Raw genomic sequence first — 21,249 nt, forward strand, 5'->3', positions numbered from 1 at the left:
AATTATACACAATGGTTTTCTATTTAAAGAAATGTTTAAATGAAGGTGAGCAATCTTAAATATATATGGTGAATAAAATTGTATCCATTGTATTTACTCAGTATTATTATTTAAATTTACTGTCCCTTTAAAACAAAAATATATTTATGAATATACATAATTTATTTTAAATATAATATAAAGAACAATATATTGTCCCATGCAGTTTTTAACACATATGGATAATTTTTTATATATACAAATATTTTGCCATTTTTCCCACTTTAAATGATTTATACAGTAGTTTGTATACTTTTGTGGTTCAAAAATCAACTAAAGCATTTGGGCAAACTTTTGACTTGGTTGTGAACTCCGGATATGGACATTACTTTTTGGGAGGGGATGGTGGTGCCTTAGTGGGTGGTTTTTGGGCGGGTGGTGCGGCGGCCTTCGGTTGCTTTGCAGCCTTGGAGGCCGGTGGTTTGCCCTTATTATCGCCAGCATCCTTGACAGCCTTGGGTTCTTTGGCGGCCTTGGGATCTTTTACAGCATTGGGATCCTTGGAGTCCTTCTTAGCCTTACCCTCCTTAGCCTTACCCTCCTTGGCCTTACCCTCCTCAGCCTTGCCCTCCTTGGCCTTACCTTCCTCAGCCTTACCCTTCTTAGCATCCTTTTCAACAACTGGCTCCTCCTTGATCTCGCTGGCCGGCGTCTTTTTGGGCTTGCCAAAACACACTTCCGCCAGCTTGATGTGCTCCAGATTAAATCCGGATACTCCACGGATCTTTCCATCCACGTTCTTGGCATATATATCCGTGTGGAGCTCGTGGAGATCGACCTCCTTGTCGGCGCTAGCCTTGTTGCACTCCTTGTCGACCTGCTTCTTGGTCTTGTCCTCCAGGATCTTTAGCTCCTCCTCGTCGGCGAGGCATAAGGCGATTATTTGGCTGCGGAAACTGATGATCGGATCACGTTGCTCCCTCACCGCCTGGACTTCTTTCCTCGACCGATACGAGGTGCCCGGGTCGGACATGGAATGCCCAACATATCGGTACGTACTCATCTCGAGGACAATCGGTCCCTGATTGAGGGCGTAGTCCAAGGCAAACTGGGTGGCACTGCGAACGGCTAGCACTTGGTTGCCATCGACCCACAGGCCCGGGATATACTGGCCCCGCATGTAGAACTCCGTCATGGCCGAGGCGCGCTTCTCGTGGGTGCCCATGCCGTAATGATTGTTCTCACAGACGAAGATGCAGGGCAGGCACCACAGCTTGGCCATGTTGAAGGACTCGAAGACCTGTCCCTGATTGGCGGCCCCATCGCCGTAGAGCACCACGCAGACCGCATTATCGTTCCGGTAGCTGTGCGCCAGAGCCACGCCCGTGCCCACCGGCACCTGGGCACCTACGATGCCATTGCCGCCGTAGAAGTTCTCGGTGTACATGTGCATGGAGCCACCTTTGCCCCGGCTGCAACCGGTTCGCACGCCCAGCAACTCCGCCATTATCTCGTGCATCGACACGCCCATCAAATAGGTCCAGGCATGACACCGGTAGGCGGTGATCACCGAATCGCATTGGCGAAGGCACTGCTTCATCCCAACGGCCACCGCCTCCTGGCCCGTGTACAAGTGGCAGAACCCACGGATCTGACGCTGCTTGTAGAGATTCCCGGCCACCGTCTCCATTCGCCGCACCTCCAGCATCTTGGTGTACATCGCTAGGGCGTCCTCCCGCGACAGCTCCACGTCCATCGTGGGTCCCGTCTCCAGATCGTAGCACTTGAACGTCTGCAGTGGAAAGCGTTGGTAGGCATTTGATTATGATTCGGAATGAGTTAATACGATTACACTGTTTTATAAAGAATAAATAATTGGAAAACTCTCAACCTTCTCTCAATCTGCATGTCGAAACAAATACTTAGTTATTTAAAATTGGTATTACGAAATCTTGAAAAGAGAAAATTATTCAACTTAGAAAGTACCGGTGGGCATATAAAGTACATGTGTATCTTATATGGTAAAGTATTGAAGGTATTTAAATAGTATAATTTGTATGTTATAGCTTGAATAATATTAAAATTGATCTTCGATACTGGCTCTTAGCATGCTCCCCTATATTTAAGATAAATGAAACTATAACATCACCGAAATTCTTTCTTAAAGCAAATATTTAAATCTATTAAGAGTTGACTAGCTCTAAGGTGTTTCTAATTCCATTCCAGGCACTCACATTCTCAAGGGTCAAGCAACTGCACTTGTGACGCCCGAAGATCCTGGACGGGATTTTTGCATCCAAAGGAAGGTGGACTCCGCTGCATCTCGTCAGCAAGCGGAGTGGACTGGACTTCATCATTGGACTCCTAAACAACTGGACACCTGGATGAGCCGAGTTGCCACGTACTTAAATTTTGAAATTTGTCGAAAAAAAATAAGCTTTCATACAATTTTTAGTTATGCTAATAAGCAAAGAAGTAAACGACATTAAAAGCAAATGAACATCGAGCGAGATGGCAACTGTCACAGAACAGACAGAGATGCAAACAAAATGTTTTTCGAAAGGGTTCATTTCGCTTTAAGAAATGCGCCTCAAATATCTTATAATATAAAATAATTTCTTATAAAATAAACAATAAAACATTTCCATAGTGGGTTGGAGAAATGACATATGAGGTTATCTCATTAATTCTATTTTACAAGTCTTATAAATTCATCATTTTAATTGACCAGTGAAAACTAGATTTAAGGTATTGCGGAACTATTTTAATAATGATATACATAATATATTTTATATTTATCCAAAGTGGCAAACAAATAATCAAGACATGCAAACTATTTTAAATATACTTTGGGTTTTGCAATACTCATACTCTTTAAATTCCCAATCGATCGGACCAATTTTCAAATATTCGCATATGTATATCGAATGGGACCCATGTAACTCCTTCAAACCTTGGGATTGCTGTAAAACAAAATCTTCAAGATTTCTAAATTCCAGCTACTATTAGTTAGTAAGTTACAACTGCATTTGGTTAATTTTTCTAGGTATGTATATTTTAAACAATTTACACCTCACTTTATCCTTATTGAACACGTTCGCAATATAATAATATCCAATGCAGTTACCAAGAGTAATGTGGTGCGCTACGATGTGGTTGGAGTGCTCCGATTAGCTAAGCTTTTGTGGGTCTCTTTTGGGTCCGATCTACGGGGTTCTCATCATTTAACATTCGGCTTAAGAGCTAGAGATTTCGCTTGTGTCTAAGTGTCTGAGTTGTGTCTTCGTGTCTGTCTGTGATTGTTTTAGTTGGTGTTTTAGTGTATCTTCGATTTTGTCTCTTGTGAGTTCCCGAACCAGATTCGTCGGCCCGATGACTTAGTGATTGACACCCTTGCGCTCCTGGATGTGGTCAATATCGTAGGCGATAATGCCGCGCAGCTTGGGTTCCAAGTTATTGGAGTAGACGTCCGTCCAGAGGTGGCTCACGCCCAGTTCGGAATCGGATTTAGCGAAGGCGGTGGCCTCGTCGACCTCCTTGCGCACCTTCAGATCGATGGCCTGCAAAATGGTCATTATGTTAATGCAATACTTTTTATGGGTAGCTTTACCAGCCAATCAATAACTTTCTCCCCAACTGGCTAACTTATACACAAGTCCAAAATAAACGCACCTTGACTTCATCGGTGGTGATCAGACCGAGCTCGATGCACAGCTCCTTGAAGGAAGTGATGGGATCGCGCTTCTGGCGCACCTCCTGGATCTCCTCGCGCGTGCGGTACGAGGTGCCCGGATCGGACATCGAGTGGCCGGAGTATCGGTACGTGTTGGTCTCCAAAACCAGAGGTCCGTGGGTGTTCACATAGTTGATGGCGAACTCCGTGGCACTGCGCACGGCCAGCACATCCATGCCGTCCACCCAGATTCCGGGCAGGGCGTCACCGCGGGTGTAGTAGTCCGTGTTGCAGGACGCACGCTCCGAGCTGGTTCCCATACCTTTGATGGAAAAACGGGAGTTATTGTTTATGAATTTAGTACTTCAAGAAGCTGGTAAATACATAAGTCTAAACACTTGTAAATGGTGAAGCAGCTGTTTCTTTAAATGTTAAAAAAGATGCCGCTGCATCGCTTACAGCCAGTCGCAAGTTACTACCCACCGTAGTTGTTGTTCTCGCAGACGAAGATCACGGGCAATTTCCACAGGTAGGCCATGTTGTAGGCCTCGAAGACCTGGCCCTGGTTGGCGGCACCATCGCCGTAGAGAGCCAGGCACATGCCGCCATTGCCCTTGTACTTGCAGGCCAGGCCAACACCGGCTCCCAGGGGCACTTGGGCGCCCACGATGCCATTGCCGCCGTAGAAGTTCGGGGCGTACATGTGCATGGAGCCACCTTTGCCGCGGGCACAACCACCCTGGACACCCGTGAGTTCCGCCAGAACGCCACTGGGAGAGACGCCCATCAGGTAGGTCCAGCCGTGGACACGGTATGCCGATATGATGTTGTCCACATCGCGCATCGCCGCCTTCATGCCGACGGCACAGGCCTCCTGGCCGGAGTACAGGTGACAGAAGCCACGGATGATCTTCTCCTTGTACAGGTTACCCGCCGCCGTCTCCAACCGCCGGATCGTCTGCATCTGTGTGTAGTACTTGAGCGCCTCATCCTTAGTCAGTTTGACTTCCGTGGCGGGTCCTTCGTCGAGGCGGTGCAGCTTGAAGGGCTGCCAAAAGTAGAAAACATAAGGTATGTACATTATTATTTTTGAAAAAGGAATATTTTTCTTAAACTGGAATTTGAGCCTAACTCACTTAAGCAATATATGAAATTTGTATCTCTTAAACTATCAATAAAAAACATTCCCCTAACATATGTATGTACATATGTGTATTTCCTGCAGATCTTTAAGCATTTTTCATAAAAGCTTGTACTATCTGGAACTATTGCAACTTATTAGCAGATAAAATTGGTCAGGCATTTTCGGAAGTACTTCACAAATTGCCAAGCTTCGAGTTATTCGGCAATTCTGATTTATGATGGCTAATAATCAATGGCGTGAGAATCGAGTCAACGTAAACAGAGAGAGAGAGGGGTCGAGAATCGGGGATCTCAGATAAGGCTATATGTTTTATAGTGCGTGAACAGTCACGCGGCGGCCACGCAAAGAGCAGACGGTGATAAAGAGCGTGGGAGATGGAAAACTACAAAAAAAAAAAGATTACTTCGTGACCTTGTCATTTGAAAATTAAATTGACCGGCAAAAACGCAACCCTGCATTTTACACACACATACCAAAAATTAACAGTTGCTATCTGGCAAAAAGCGCATTATGTAATACTATATTTTTTTCGTCGTATATCATATGCAGTTAAATTTACTTATAGTTCTTACCCGATTCACTGAGATGGTGGCCTCCGTGGCATAATTGTTCGATTTTGAAGCACCTGCTTGGGCTGCATTCTGGAATAGACCGAAAAACGACGATGAATATCTTCCATTTCCGATGTTGTTGTTATATATCCTCCTGTTGTTGTTATGCTTTTTGTGTTTATTTTTTAAGGTCGTTATGTTGGTAGTTTCAAATTAGTGATATTAGTGGGTGTAGAAAGGGGTTTACGTACTTTTTGAAGTTGCTTAACAATAATGGGCAATTCGCTAACGCGTGACAGAGTACGGAACATTTTCGCTTTTTTTCTTTTCTCGTTCGACTGATGGAAAAATTGGTTGTGAATGGGGTTCCTAAATGATGGGTTTATCCTGATCTAATCGCACGATTTATCTGTCTCAGTCGCACCGCCGCGCGTCGTTAAAACCGCAAAAAAATAGCGATTAGTTTATCAACTACTATATTGCACAACAACAGTGTGACCGCTGATAAAATATACTGTCAGTAAAAATTACCATCAAAAAATACCAAAATCTAATCACAGTTTCTAATCATCAGAGTTTCCAACCATCAGAGTTTCCACCTTTGACCACTGTTATTTGTGATCATAAATAATTTTTTATTTTGTGTTAAATTTTAAAAATAAAACTATTTGTGATCATTTTTTTCAAAAAAGGATTCAAATTGCTTAAACGTTTAATACAAGAAGTCTCGATGTTTTTAAATATTCCACTATTGCTACATGCTAATATTGTAATTTATTTAACTGGTTTCAGTAGGTGTCTTTTTGTTAATCTTTTTGTGGCTTAATTTAGTTAGTTTCTAACTAACTGTTTAAGCTGGTATGCAAGTAAAATTAAAACAAGTTAATATAGTTTATGGTAGCAGGAAATACACCGATGCTTCCAAATTTCAGGTTACGAACATTTAACAATTTTTAAAAATGACCGGAGCCGAACTCTGGATAAATTTGAAAATTTATAAACTATATAATAATTTTTGAACACAACCAAGTACATACAAACCCAATTTTAATTTTTGCCCGCCCATTAGGTAACCAAATAATACGCACCCCTGCTTTCAAAGAAGTACTTTTATTTCACATTGAAGATCTCATTTGGTTTTTCTTTCTTTCTCATTTCTTACTCGTATTGTTACTTTGAAATTGCCTCCATTAATCCATATTCGCGATTGCAGTTGCAAAAGCGAACTCCGCTTTTAATCGCCTCAACTCACATAATTTACTAATCTCTTACAAAAACTAAAGTAATGTTTGTTTCTTGCACAAAAAACCAGTTAAAAAGATATAGACAAAGTAGAATATTAAACAGATAAATCGAAATAAGTGGTTTACAAACTAAGTTTTAAACTAGTTTTTGTATTTGTTATTTTTTAAAATAGAAATGGCAGCTAAATATTTGAGTTTCAAAAGTTTCTACCGGAAAATGAGAAAATGGATAGGTCGATTGAAAAAAAATTAAAAAAGGAAAAAATCAATTTTCCACTTTCTTTATCTCATCGCTCTTATACCGTTAATTTTTCGAGTTTTTCTGGTTTTCGTTTTTCTGTTACATCAAAAATTGGTTTCTCACACAAATATTTTGCATTATGACAAAAAAGTATGCTCTCTTTTATATGTATACATATATATATTTATATATATATTTGTATATATAAACACTTATTAGAAGTCCTCATGTGTGTTTTTTGTGTTTTTCTTTCCCGTTAGAAATTCGCCATTCTGATTTTTAAGAAAAAAATTGTTTTTTCATCCCTTTTCTTCATTTTTTTGTGAGTGTATGTGTGTGTGTGCGTGGGAGGAGTGTGGGTGTGTGTGTGAGTAAGAGAAGAGGTCGTATTCTTACCGTTAGCATAAATAGTTTTGTGTCTACGCAAAAACGTGCTGAGCAATAATTCTAAAAACGCAATATTTAAATAGAGAGAGGTGCTGTATGTGTGTTTGAAAAGTATCGGTAAATGTACGAACGTGTCCTTTTGTTTGAGTGTGAGGGTGGATTTGTGTAAGTGCTGCATATGTATATGTCTTCTGTTAGGAAATTACGTATTAAGCTTCATTTTTTTTTTGATTTTTAGTAGGTTTTACTTAAGTTCTTGCTTAATTTACACCAATGTTTACTTTATTTTGTATTTCTTGCATGAATATATATATTTTACTTTGTTTCTTATTTACTGTTAGCTTTCATTCCTTTAAATTTTCTGTTTTTTGCATAACATAAATCCGATTCGAAAACACATAGCACACATTTATATAAACGACAAGATGATAATTATATTTTCCTTGGGTTGTTCTTGGTTTTTTTTTGCGTTTGCTTTCGGTTTTCTCCGAATTTTTCTTTCGCTTTTTTCGGTTTTATTACTGCTTGCAGTTCTACAAAAATTTTGTTGCATACTTTGCTGCTGTGGATGGACAATACATATACACATACACACATAATATTCGATTTGCTTGTGATTTGTTGCTGTAATTGTTGTAGTTTGTTCTTGTTGGCTAGCAATCCAGGGAAAAAAGCGAGAAAAAGGATTTGATTAGGGAATTAAGAGGTAGATGTAGGGATAAATAGGCGAACATAGAGGTTTTTTTTGGGATGGGAAAATCCATGTCCAAACACACACCGATTTGGTTTTCTCGTAAGCAATGAATAATACATTGTTCGGGAACACAGAGAAAAATAAAACAATACAATAAACATGTCCAATAAATTGTTTTAAGGTTATGATCTTAAATTAACAGCTCAAATGTATCATCTCAAATAATATTAAATTAAATTCTCAAAAGTATATAATTCTTATGTTGAAAATAGAATCGATATTTAAAAATCTATTATTTCAAGATATTCTCAGATAACAGAAAAAATATTTGATATTGTTATAAGCACATATATTTAAAAATATAGTATTCGAAAGCTAAATAAAAAATATATATTTCGAAACGGCAAATAAAAATGTTCTCTGTGTATATATCAGGTGTGCAGAAAAGTGTCTATATATGTGTGTGTATGCAAATTTCACATTATACTATTTTTTTCTTATATATTTTGCTTGGTTTCCGTTTACACGTTGAGTTGAGTTCAATACACATAAATAATCCATCCGACAGAAAAATATGTGAGTTTTCCTTACACAATTTGTTTATCCTTTTTTACTTTGCTCGTTCGGTTGTAGTGGTGGTTGTTGCCTGTGCTATGTGTACATTTGTGTGTGTGTGTGAGTGGGGGGGTCCTCGCCTCTGCTAAGCTCCAACGAATTTTAAATAAAAAAAATAATAAATAAATACAACACAGGGGGGTTTTTTGGTTCATTTTTAGTTAACAGTTGTTTAATTACGCATTTGCAGGTTTTTGTAAGTAAATTATAAGGCCAAACAAAGCGCCAGCACATCACAATACATTTGTAGCCAAAGAAAAAAAAAATAATATAAGTAAACAGAATCATGGGGCGACGAATATGCAACCCCAAAATTACCAATTTTTTTCGTAAAGTCAAGGTTGTGGATGGGAAATGATGATTTCAAAACTAAACCGCGTTGGTTTTCATGCTTTTTCTTCGAGTGTTTGTGTGTTCTAGTAGCGTTTTTTTTAAACTTTTCTAGTCGCTATTTTTTCGAGTCTTATCCAGCGTGACACATAATGAAAGGAATACCTTCAACAATTGGTTTTATGGGTATGGGTATTCCTTGCATTGAATAGACATATGTATGGTGCGTGTGGATCTTTTGTCTTTCTATGGAAAGAACATCGTCTATGGAGTTTTAGCTTTTTGGGGGGCTGATAATGGTTGTTCCTCCTCCCCCTGACTTTCCTCCAGTTCGGCTCGGCGACAACTACTACAGCTGGTGGCATCGCTATCTTCCACAATGGTGCCATCATCATCGTCGTCGTCCTCGTCGTCGCCTTCCTGCTCATTATTCTCCCCATATTCTGTATCCTGATCGTCAGTTTGTTCCATATCTGAATCTTCTGTATGTTCGTGTTGCTGTTGTTGTTGGTCTTCATCTCGCTGTTGCTGTTGCTGCCTTTGTTGTTGCTGCTTAAACTCCTCATCTGGCTTTTCGGTCATCATTCCCGCATCCTTGAGATGTCCCTGTTGCTCTTGTTGCTGCTGCTGTTGTTCTTGTTGTTGTTGGTGCTGTGTTGTTTGCTGTTGTTGCTGTTGGTTATGTGGTTCTTGCTGTTTCTGCTCTAGATCCTCGTCCTCTGATGCCACGAAATGCGACTGCTGCGCCTGCTGTTGTTGTCGGTGCAGCTGCTGCATCTCCATCAGCCTCCTCACCACCACTTCATCCGACTCGACAATACTTTAACCGCTCTTAAACAATAAAATGGCCACCTGGCCCAAATAGAAATAGATGAAGTGGCGCGTCTCGTGGGTGACATACGATCCAAAGTTGCGGCCCACAATGCAATGCCATGTGGGATTGTATTTTTTGTCGAACTCCTTCTTGATGTAAGCGGCAATGTCCTGCAATAAAATGGAAATAATGCATTAGTTATTTGGTTTAAAATTTTAATTTTAAATAAAACATTGTTAACAATAAAAACAAGAAAGGAAAGCTAACTTCGGGCGGAGCCGAAGTTGAAATACCCTTGCAGAATATTCTGCAAATTATATTCTCCAAAATCATTCATAATGCATTCTTAATACTCATAAAAAATCCCAACTTCCTAACTTTAAAAACACCAAAGTTATGGCATTTCCAATCGTTCACTTATATGGCAGTTATAGAATATAGTCGGCCGATCCTTATGAAATTTGATATGTCGGATTGATTAGGCAAAAATAAAACCCATAGAAAATCCCAACTTCCTAACTTAACAAACACCAAAGTTATGGCATTTCCGATCAATCAGTTATATGGCAGCTATAAGATATAGTCGGCCGATCCTTATGAAATTTGGTACGTCGGTTTGATTGGCCAAATATAAAACCCATAGAAAATCCCAACTTCCTAACTTTACAAACACCAAAGTTATGGCATTTCCGATCAATCAGTTATATGGCAGCTATAAGATATAGTCGGCCGATCCTTATGAAATTTGGTACGTCGGATTGATTGGCCAAATATAAAACCCATAGAAAGTCCCAACTTCCTAACCTAACAAACAGCAGAGTTATGGCATTTCCGATCAATCAGTTATATGGCAGCTATAGGATATAGTCGGCCGATCCCGGCCGTTCCGACTTATATACTGCGTGCAAAGGAAAGAAGGGTGTGTGCAAAGTTTCAATTCGATATCTTTAAAACTGAGAGACTAGTTCGCGTAGAAACAGACAGACGGACAGACAGACGGACAGACAGACGGACAGACAGACGGACAGACGGACAGACGGACAGACGGACAGACGGACATGGCTATATCAACTCAGGAGGTGATCCTGATCAAGAATATATATACTTTATAGGGTCGGAGATGTCTCCTTCACTGCGTTGCACACTTTTGACCAAAATTATAATACCCTCTGCAAGGGTATAATAAGGCTCTTGAGTAATAAGTGTTCACCTTAACACACAATAATAGAAAACACACCATTTTAAATAGATCAATCTTTCTTAGTTTGCATTAAATGTTTAAGATAAAATAAATAAAAACTTGCACTTTCTTTTATGGCAAATCATAATCTAATATTGATGAGTTTTACTTGCAATAGACTGTTACACAGTTTTTCCCTGCGCAGCTGCCAAATTGTCGAACAAGTTAACGCCACATTCCATAAAGCTGTCAAAAATGCATTGGCAAGAAGAGAACAACTAAAAACGGAGGAAAACAAGTGTAAAGCCCCGTAAGCGAGCAAGTCAAAAAGAAAAACAAGGGAAAACAAATGCTTAAGTGGCTGCTAACTGTTTCGAAATTAGCGGCAAACGGCAAACTCAATAAAATGCCAAACGAAAAACTTATTTTCCCCACCCCGAGTTTCCTCCTGGTTTTCCCAACCCAAGGGGTCTGTCACTGGGGTAACCCAAAATGTGACCTCAAAAACAAAAAGCAAGGCAAATTCAAACGGGGGAGTGTCGAGGTAAAAGTTGTTGTGCTAATGAGTTAGTTATGATTGTTGTGGTATTCCCATTAAGCAATTTGGTTGAAATTAAAGCCCAGTTTTTGAGGCAAGGCTAATTATGTATGTTCACACTAAAAACCACAAAGTGAATGCGACTAAAACAGGTAAAATAATGAGAAGAAGGACTGAGAAAAAGTTGAAGAAAGGGTGGAAATAAATAGCGCAAAAAGGGTAAGCAAACACAAGTGCTAAAGTGCAAAATGGTGGTATAAAATACTAGAAACACTGCGTTGAAACCCATGCAGTTTAGTCCGGCAAATGTCAAAGGTCATTGTCAGTCGCTTTGGCGGCTAAATCCAGGGTTACGCAAACACACACGCAGCAGCCAACAACCCACATATATATAGTGAAAGTACAATGGAGGTCAGATAAATATAAGACCCAACTTTCAAGGAAATTTATAGCCCAATTTAAGAGCTCAAATGATGAGCTCCGTCATCAAAGAAAGTTGTAATATCGGATTTTTACTAACTAAAATGTAATTCCCAGTTTCAGTCCATCAATTCAGAAAGATAGCATTTTTAAAGCTGGTACCTCAGATTTTTGTCAAATTATCACGACCTCATCTGTTTTGCAACATCTGTGGCACAAAGAATGCAAAAAGTAGATGAAGCTTTAAAAATTATAGCAGGAGTGGGAAGAATAAAATTGTTCTGCTCCGAAAGTTGAGGCAATCTGAAAGTTTTGCTTTCGCCATACTTTTGGGCGTCACACTTGGAGTCGATTTCATTTAGTCATGGCGGGTCAAAACGTGGGTTGGGTTTTTGGTGGAACTACGAAGGTAGGGCCACCCTCCTTGCAGGGGAATGCGTGCTAGCAAAGTCATAAACTTAACCCGGTAACCCCAAAACAAAAACTGAGAAAATAACGAACCAATAATAAAACAAACAGGACAAGCGAAGAAAGCCTCAACAAAAAACAAAAGAAAAAAACAATATAAAGCTGATTTAGTTGAGTGCCATTATCCAATTCCTTCTTTAAGCTATCCTTCAATCAAAGTTGTCGTGTTGTACAGTCGTACTCCTTTAAGTTAATACCTTCTACTATATTCTCTGTAATCAGATATAAAGCATAGTTTTCTAAAATCATTTTGGATATAATATCCTTTAACGAATGTTATTATAATTTGAACGAGATGTTCTATTATGTGCCTCTGTTTTGTGGATATTTAATTTAAAACTAAGGATTTAAGAAAATATTTTTTCAATCTTAAGTGATTTGCGACTGTAATGAAATCCTTTAGCGATCGTTGATATTAAGTCATTACAGAAATTCTCTATTTTTGTTGGAGTTTCTTTTCGACCGTTTCTTTTATTTATTTATTTTTTTTGTTTTTATTTTTTGTTTTAAGCCTATTGCGTGCACATTTTTTGTCGTGTCAGACGACAATAAAAGTTGATTGTTTTATATTCAATTTGGTTTGGGGTGAGACCTCTTTTGCAACCTCCCCCATAGCAATGCCATGGAATTTTGTTTTGGCAACGCCAAAAATATTCAAAATGAACATTCTGACACACAAAAGGGGCAAAAGGGTGTAAAAATCAAGGGGGTTCGGATTGGTGCTTTTGTGCACCACTAAATAAGGCAATGGTATGTGAATATAAATATATATACACAACATATGTAGCCTAATGAAATCGACATTGCAATTTTGGTCATAATTTGAGAGGTTTAAGGAAGGCAGGCAACTGACACATATTGGCAGGAGTGATGCCCCGCTGCCTTCAATGTAATGAAGAATTTCTTTATTTTTGATTGGCATACAGGAAATTCATATTTATACAGCATTTATTTTCTGGCATTTCATATACCATATCATCCTTAGGTTAATATTAATCTAATATAATTTACAATAATTTCCATAAGATAAAATAAATGTAGTCATTCTTGTAAAAAAAGATAATGATTAAGTCTTGGCAAAAATATTGTCTTTGGTTAACTCAGTATTGAAATGAAAATTGCCTTAATATTCTTTTTATTAAACAAAGTGTCACAAAACTCGGCCCAAACATTTAAAACTTGCAACTGTTAGCAAACAAAAAATGAAAACACTTTGAGAGCCGTCAATAAAATCCTGCAAGAAACACAACAGGATAATTCCCTGTCCATTTAGACCACACCTGGAAAATATCCCCAGGCTTTTGAGCCGAAACAAATATGCCTGGACACGTTTAAAGGAATGGAAAAACAAACGGAAAAAGGAAAACTCCGCATTCGATGAATGTGTGTCAATAAAAATGGATGCATGTGCATGTGTTTGTTTTTTACACACACACAATCTATTTACATACAAATATTCGTCTGCTGCCCGCATATTGATTAAACATTTTGGCCACGCAAAAAATCACAGGCAAAACCCATCAAAAATATAATAATAAAAAAATGCATAAACTTGCCGCAACGATTGAATGCAAAAATGTTTGTCTCCTCGTTTTAATATTTTTTTTATATATATTTGTTTACAGGGTTCCGCCTTTTGTGCGATACAAGACCAAAAAAAAGTCAACTGAAAGGATATAACAGCGTGTGAAATGCAGCCACAAAGTGTAGAACAACTAATTAAATTCGCTTTTAAAAATTTTATAAAGCTTATTTCGTTGGGTGCAAATAACAAAAATTCTTCTTTAAAATAGCTTTCAATCAAAGTTGTCATTTTAATGGTAGTATTTATATTACTTTTCTCATTTTCAGTAAATTTATCTTAATAAGGTTGTAGGTTTTAAACATAACGACTAAAACAAAACCTCTCTAGTCTTTGAGTGACATCCAAAAGTTGTCTATACTTTGTAACTTCATTAGGGCATACTTTAATAAAATATAATATAAATTACATTGCTTTTTTTTACTATTTTCCTATTAATTGGTTATATGATATTGATGAAGAATTTAGTTTTGAATTTTTAATTGAAATTTCAACTTTAATTGTGACTTTGTTTACTTAAAACATGCATTTGCCTACCGCAAACTAATTACATTTATTTTGAAAAGCTTAAGACAATGAAATAATTGAATTGTAAATTCATTTTCTGCGGTCCTGCTGCCGTTTTCCTCATCCATTTAATTTTTTTTTTGGCCCTCTTGTTGGCTTATTTAGGGCTTTGCCTTTAAATCGCGGCTCACACACAAACACACACTCACAGTTACAAAAATACATAGAAATACTGGAGGCAACATAATGCCTATGGATACGATTTAAGCTGCTTGAAAGGTTGCGCGCCCCTAAAAATATATACACAAGGTACAGCAACAACAGCACCAGTGGGCCAATGCTTAACCCTTGTGTGCCCCAAGGGGGTGGCATAAGCCCCCGAGCCCCCCTCTTTTTTTTTTTAGCAGTATTAGTTGCGTATCTAATGGATACCAAAAACTGTTTTTGCCCCACCCCACACTTTTTGTGTGTCGCCTGATTGGAATTTTGAACCTATAATCAGATAGAACAAAATCGGGAAATCGAAACAGTTTTTTTTTCGCCGCATTAAGCAGGTCAATTATTGATTCAAAACAATATTGGCATAGCAATAGCTCCTTCTAAAGCTTAAATATCGATGCTGTGTGTTCCTTCTCTCCCAATTTTAGTCCACTTGTTTTTATCATTTTCCATTAGTCGACAGCAATTAAATTTGTGTGTTCACCTCGCAGAAACAAAGACAAAAATACATATTTAATTACCTACAAAAAAAAAACATACACACAGTGAAAAATAATGGCTTACTTATTATTATGCAATAACAAGTGGGAAGAGGAAGATGAACCAGGAGGGAAAGGAAAGGAAAAGGGGAAGAGGAAGAGGGAGAAAGAAAGGAAGAGTAAAGACAAAAAGGCAATCAATCGTGTGGCATATATTTTATTTATAGCAACCAGAGGTAGGCTCGAAATGGGGAGTGGTTCAGGTGTTTTTGCATTAGGTGTGGGCGTTCAGTTTCACCCCCCTATATTTTCCATACTCCTCTCACCGCAATAACAACATTCAAGAGAAGTGTGCGAGCAAAAACAAAAACTGTCGCATACTTTCAGGCCTCCAGGTCCTGGCCAATACAGTGAAAATCAATTAATTTCTACTTCAGTTTTTTGGAATTTTTAATGTCACCGAACAATGTTTTCTCGGTACAAAAAATAGGTTAAGTGGTAAATAATTAAAATCTACCATTAAAAGATATCCTTGTTGGACCAAAAAATAAAATTATCCTAGTTAAAAAAGCAATTTGAAACACCGTTATCTATCTTCGTTTTTGTTGTAAATACTCACATAATTCTCTTGTAGTGATAAAATACTTTTTTTAAGCTTGTTTCTTTCATGATTTGTTGAAATATTTATATTTCTGATGTTTGTTAACCGAGATCCACTGTGTACGCACATTTTGCTTTTACTGCTCAATTAGCAGACTCTCTCTCTCTCTCTCTCTATGGGTTTTCCTTCCCCATACTTCCCCTCTGGCCTTTTATCCACTTCCGCTGTGATTTCAAGTTTACTTTGCTTTGGTTTCAAGGACCCGCGTTTTTTTTTCCCACCATCTCCTATTCCATTTTCCCGATGTCTCAGTGTGTTGTCTTCTGCCATTGGCATTGACAAAGGGCCGCTAGTTGATGGCAATCCCCCGCAGCTTTCCACCCGCTTTTTCTCCGGATTTTCCCTCTTTTCCCGCTTTTACAGCTCTGTTTTTCACTGACCTCAGTCAGGGTCCGCACTTTGACCAGCGCACACGTTCCATTTACACGGAAAAAAATTCCCATTGCCTTTTCAAATTCTATATATAATAGTTAGTGTTGAACCCAAGAAAACCCAAAGTATGACATCACACTAAAATAAATAAATTTTCTATTAAATTTTATTTATGAAAACTAAGAAACGATCTTATGAAATAACGAGTAATGCAATTAATGTAATAAGTCCTAACTATGAGATCCATTTCCGTAAAAATATTATTTAAATTTTTCTCTGTGTACGTAAGTAGTGGGTGTGCTTGACAGTTTTCCTTCAAACGCAGTACCAATGCCCCCGTACATCTATTGATTATTCAATTTCTTCGACTTTGTTGACATTGTAGGCTGATTTTGCTTTTGTTATTGTTATTGTTATTCTTTGCATTCGCAGCCGACTAAATCAAGAGCTTATTTTAGTTGTTGTTTCGCCCCAACTTTGGACATTGTTAATGATGGTCAGTCCTCCGTCGATTTTCCGCCTTCCACACCACCACCTCTTTATCCTCGGAAAATCTCTTTAAGTCGGCTACTTTTTAGCCGAAGGTAAGTCACGGAAAATTGCCACTCTTAATCTCAACACAAAGAAAACATTGCAACTATGTTCTCACTCATTTCTGTCATCTTTAAAACACAATCTATGCGAAATTTAAGTTCATTCATCTAACAGATTTCTTATAAATATTATAAATTATTATATTTACATTTCAGCTTCTAATTAAAACAGAAATAAATATATATCCAAAAAAGCAAATTTCTTTAAATTAGTCTCCGAAATATTATTTTTAAATGCGAAATTAATAAATCTCCAGAGACTTTTCTCATAACGTTTTTGAATCTTTCATTAGCGAAACAATGTTTTTTTTGCGAATTACAAATATGCAGTATTCAACTGTTAATGAAAAAGCTTTTGCCTTTGCCATAAAATGCAGCTGGGATCATGATGATAAGGGCAAAGGTTAAGAGTGATAAAATTACAAAAATTCCCGGAAAATGCAGGCAAATATTGCACATTGTTTGTGAAAGGCGTTTTCCACCCGTTGAGAGCAAAAAGGAAAGGAAAACTGCGACGCAGTTGTTGTGGACGTAGGATGTGCGGGTGGAAATGGAAGTGGAAATATGGGGAGGCGGTGGGAAACATTGAACGGATGTGGGCGGAAAACCCAAAGGCTGCACCGCAAAATTGTGAAATTGCCAAACGCAGTTCAAACCACAAGTTTACAGTTTGGTTTTCTGTTTCAGAGCCCGAGATGCAACAATGTTTGATAGAGGAAAGCTCCTGCAACAACAAGGCATGTAAATCCAATTTAATTACGGTTTTGGAACAAAATAATAATCCAGTCACTAATATTTAATTACCTTATTTGTGGAATAATAAACTGAAGCCTTTAATTACGTTTGGTTTTGGTCAGTTATTAATCAAATTTATTTCACTTGTAAAATAATATGAAGCCTTTTCATTAATGTTTATGTGTAATTAAGCAATGGGCTCTTTAGAATGGTAAAATTGATACAAATTGAAATCGAACAAGCCAAAATTGTTGTTTGCTGTTGATTAATTGATGAACAACAAACTTAAGCAATCAATACAATTGGGCACCCAGAATTCCACCCACTAAAAAACACCTGTTGGTCCTGCCCAACCTCTTTCTCTAACCCTTTTTTCATCCCTTAATCAGTTGGTTTGATTACATGCAAACAGTTTTACTTTTATCACTTGAATGTATCAAACTGGCACATATTTTAATGATTTGAATTATGACCTAAGCTATATCATATTAACTATACCATTTTGTTTTTATTTTTTATCGAAGTTACCCCCTTTTTATATTACAATCTTCTTAATTTTAACTGTATTAAGCTCACCTTCTCAATGTTGTACTTCTCGAGGGCCTGTGTCGCACAATCGACGGCATCCTGCTGCATCTCCTCGCTCATGTCGGCATTTTTAATCACGGCCTTGCGATCAGACATTTTGGCTGATGTTTTTCTTTGTTTTTCACCTGGACTCGAATCGAACTCCTTGAAAAATGTCGCTTTTTAGCTGATCGGCTTTATAACTGCAAAAGATATAGGAGAGAGAAAAAGGATGAGCAACGCCACTAAAGAGAGGCGAGCGCATCGGGAAATGTAATTAGCATTTTCTCTAATTAAAGAGCGGGATTTAATCAAGTTAGCTCCGACACAACACACACACACCGAAAAAAAACAGAAGCTCGATATCATGCCAATATATCAGTTTTATATCAATATTTATTTACTCACTCAAAATTGTTCAATAGTATTAAGTTAGAAAGTTAGATCGATATAAATTTAATTTCCAAATGAAATTCTAAAATATTGATCTAAAATTCTGGTTCTATTTGGTTTATAAAAAAACCCTATCAAAATTTACTATCATATTAAATTAACTTCATGATTTCACAAATGCGGAAATCATGCCCATTCGTTAAAAGGTTTAAAGTAAAAAGGTTCAAATATTGACAAATAAAATATATTTAAAAATACTATAAGAAACTTATGAACTTATAACGCTCGTTGTTTCTCTGGGTACAAGATATATAACGCAGGCGCATTGCATACTTTTTCGGGAAAGTTTGCAAACACAGCAGAATGTCCTGGCAATTTAATTATAGAAACACAAGCAATACAAGGGGCAATATTACAAATCAAATATCAGGATCCACAGGATGACATATTAACACACACACACACACAGGGAGGCACAGACGAATACCAATGCCAATTAGCGGGCAATACATATATGTATGCATTTAAGTGTGGAAGAACAAGCGAGATGGCAGCAATGCAACATGGCCTTGAGCAGATGCTCTTTCTCTTACTCTCCCACAAATACATGGCCATGACAGAGAGGCTGCAACAACAACTAATTCAAATTCAAGGCTCACACCATGCACACATACATTAACCTCCCATTCCAATTGCTCTTTTTTTCGTAGCATACTTTTTTGAGCATTGCTTATTAGTTGCGGAAAAGCATAGGGAAAGCAATGCAAACAGTACAAAATACCAAGTGCGCTTGGTATTTTGCTATTGCAACCTCAAAATCAGCGAGTGGAAAATAGGGGGGAAAGTGGGTGGTACGGCAAAGCAACCACAACCAAATTCAGTCGCTAGGTTACGAATAGGGCACCCTTAGGTATCCTTTGTACTTCCATTTCGCATCCAATAGTCCCCCTTAATTTAGGAACTCCCGAAGTTAAAGCGAGCAGTAAAATCCGACATATAAGGCTAATAAAAACAAGAAAGGAAGCCAACTTCGGCAAGCCGAAGTTAATATACCCTTCCCTTCTACATTTAGATTTTTATGCGTATATGCTTAAGATTCAGGATGGATACCATAAAAACAATCTCAAATAGCTAATACAAATAATTATATCTATATGCTGGATAGATTTCAATATATAAAGAAATCCACCTTCGTGGATCGACTGAAAAATTATTAACTGTTCCTAAAATCTTCGTTTAGTTTAAATTTAAATAGCAAATACAGACTTGGTGGAGTATTATAACCTAATGGTTATACATTTTTGAACTTCGATTTTGTCTAAATCCGTATTCTTGTTTTGTTTTAAAATCAGACTTACTTTAAGATTTTTTTTAAATACAACTTGGACTATATAGCGGTTTACTTGCAATATGGTATGATTCCTCCTTAAATATCAGTGTTCTTCATTCAAAAACAGATAATCGAGTCCAATTCCTGTACTTCTCAATATTTTGTATATTTATTTTCAGTCCTGAAACGATGTGTTCCCGTAAGCAATTTGTTTCTAACTGAAATTTGTTTCAAATTCGCAGGTTCGTGTTTTTGACGTTTGACAGTAAAGTGCAGGGCAAATAATAACGGTAAAGCAGGCAAAATCTGTCAGTGGGCGGGAAAGTGAGAGTAGGAGGGAGACAACCGAGAGATGACAGGTGGCCAAAAGGCAATGGAGTGAGAGGGATGGCATGTGTGCATGTGTATGCTACAGCTTCCTCTTCTTCTTCTTGCTCTTTTGATGAAGTCAATTAGAAAACTGCATTGACAGTTAAACAGAAAGAGAGGGGAGATAGGAAGCGGAAGAGAAAAGTTGTATATTTATGAGCTATTCCTTTTTTTTTGGTTTCATTTCTGACATGAAATGAAATTATAAATGACAGGATGACAGCAAAGAGAGGAAAAGCGGGAGAGGTGGAGGGAGTGGGAACGAACGAGGCAGAGAGGATATGCACCTGCAAGTATGCAACGGTTTCAACACACACACATACGCGAGGTAATTGAATTTCCAGTTCGTTTGCAATTCGAAACCCGCGAATTTCCAATGCAGAAATCACTTCTAATGAGGGAATTTTCCTACTTTTGACAAATGATCGATGGAAACTGCGAAAAGCAAAGCGGAAACCGCAAACCAAAATTACCTGCGTTTCTATGCATAATTAAAATGACGTCAACCCGAAAACTTGATTTCACCGCAGCTCCAAAAAAAATAGACACCACAAAAAAAACCCTGTATTCCCACATATACAAAACACCATGGGAATTTTTCACATTATTAAAATTGCACAACGTTGCATTTTGCATTCAAGAACATTCACACGGGCTTATTAATCCCTCTTGCTATTTTCTACTACTTACCTTTTGTTTTTAGCAGATTGCGCGCGTTTATTTTTCACTTGGAGTTCAACAGCTGTCACCGAAAATAAGTCTAATGAAATTTAAAACTAGGAACGTAAAAAGTAGATGTTGGGGGCAAAATAGCCTTCTGGTTTTTTCTTCTTGTTAGCAATTCTGCACGCAATACAAATTTGGCACGCCGCGGCTTTTTGCACTTTTTTTAATCGGGAACAGAGAACGTGAAAAAAAAGCCCTTGCAGGAAAGCGTTTTCGTCAGGATTTCAAAACCGGTGGCAAAAAAAAGACCCTAGGTGTTTGTGCGTGGGTGTTTTTACCGCTAAGCGTAGTCGCCTGGATTATAGTGTTGAATATGGAAACTGTGAAGCTGTGTCGAGTTGAGTGGAAGCAGCCCGTTCAACTGGAACCTGGAACCACTGAGTTTGCCTGCTTGCGAGAAACTGGGCACACGAGAGAGATGGCTTCGATTTCGGGCCT

At 38.0% G+C, this 21,249-nt stretch overlaps 4 protein-coding genes across 6 annotated transcripts; all 4 read right to left on the reverse strand.

Moving 5' to 3' along the window:
- Window positions 1-136: 136 nt before the first annotated feature.
- LOC108042842 (probable pyruvate dehydrogenase E1 component subunit alpha, mitochondrial) lies at window positions 137-2,896 on the reverse strand. Its single transcript, XM_017121306.2, has 2 exons — window positions 2,214-2,896; window positions 137-1,771 (listed from the first exon to the last, which is right to left on the reverse strand). The coding sequence occupies exons 1-2, from the start codon at window positions 2,334-2,336 to the stop codon at window positions 365-367; spliced, it is 1,530 nt and encodes a 509-aa protein (XP_016976795.1). The 5' UTR covers window positions 2,337-2,896; the 3' UTR covers window positions 137-364.
- Window positions 2,897-3,012: 116 nt separating this feature from the next.
- Window positions 3,013-5,845, reverse strand: LOC108042844 (pyruvate dehydrogenase E1 component subunit alpha, mitochondrial). Of its 2 annotated transcripts, none has more exons than XM_017121308.1 (5): window positions 5,599-5,845; window positions 5,369-5,437; window positions 4,136-4,700; window positions 3,652-3,974; window positions 3,013-3,539 (listed from the first exon to the last, which is right to left on the reverse strand). In XM_017121308.1, exons 1-5 carry the CDS (start codon window positions 5,656-5,658, stop codon window positions 3,357-3,359), a joined length of 1,200 nt encoding a protein of 399 aa, XP_016976797.1. In that variant the 5' UTR covers window positions 5,659-5,845; the 3' UTR covers window positions 3,013-3,356. The 2 variants fall into 2 exon arrangements, with proteins under 2 accessions (XP_016976797.1, XP_016976796.1); XM_017121307.1 differs by having other exon boundaries at window positions 5,369-5,515.
- A 593-nt stretch (window positions 5,846-6,438) lies between these two features.
- LOC108042839 (probable serine/threonine-protein kinase fhkB) lies at window positions 6,439-9,641 on the reverse strand. The gene has a single exon (XM_044461007.1). The coding sequence runs from the start codon at window positions 9,639-9,641 to the stop codon at window positions 9,123-9,125; it is 519 nt and encodes a 172-aa protein (XP_044316942.1). The 3' UTR covers window positions 6,439-9,122.
- On the reverse strand, window positions 9,544-21,219 carry LOC108042840 (dynein light chain 1, cytoplasmic). Of its 2 annotated transcripts, none has more exons than XM_017121302.2 (3): window positions 21,090-21,219; window positions 18,003-18,196; window positions 9,544-9,842 (listed from the first exon to the last, which is right to left on the reverse strand). In XM_017121302.2, the coding sequence occupies exons 2-3, from the start codon at window positions 18,108-18,110 to the stop codon at window positions 9,681-9,683; spliced, it is 270 nt and encodes an 89-aa protein (XP_016976791.1). In that variant the 5' UTR covers window positions 18,111-18,196; window positions 21,090-21,219; the 3' UTR covers window positions 9,544-9,680. The 2 variants fall into 2 exon arrangements, with proteins under 2 accessions (XP_016976791.1, XP_016976793.1); XM_017121304.2 differs by lacking the exon at window positions 21,090-21,219 and adding an exon at window positions 20,776-20,794.
- Between the last annotated feature and the right edge of the window lie 30 nt (window positions 21,220-21,249).

Source organism: Drosophila rhopaloa, unplaced genomic scaffold (genome assembly GCF_018152115.1).
Source record: "Drosophila rhopaloa isolate 14029-0021.01 unplaced genomic scaffold, ASM1815211v1 contig_3, whole genome shotgun sequence".
Taxonomy (NCBI): domain Eukaryota; kingdom Metazoa; phylum Arthropoda; class Insecta; order Diptera; family Drosophilidae; genus Drosophila; species Drosophila rhopaloa.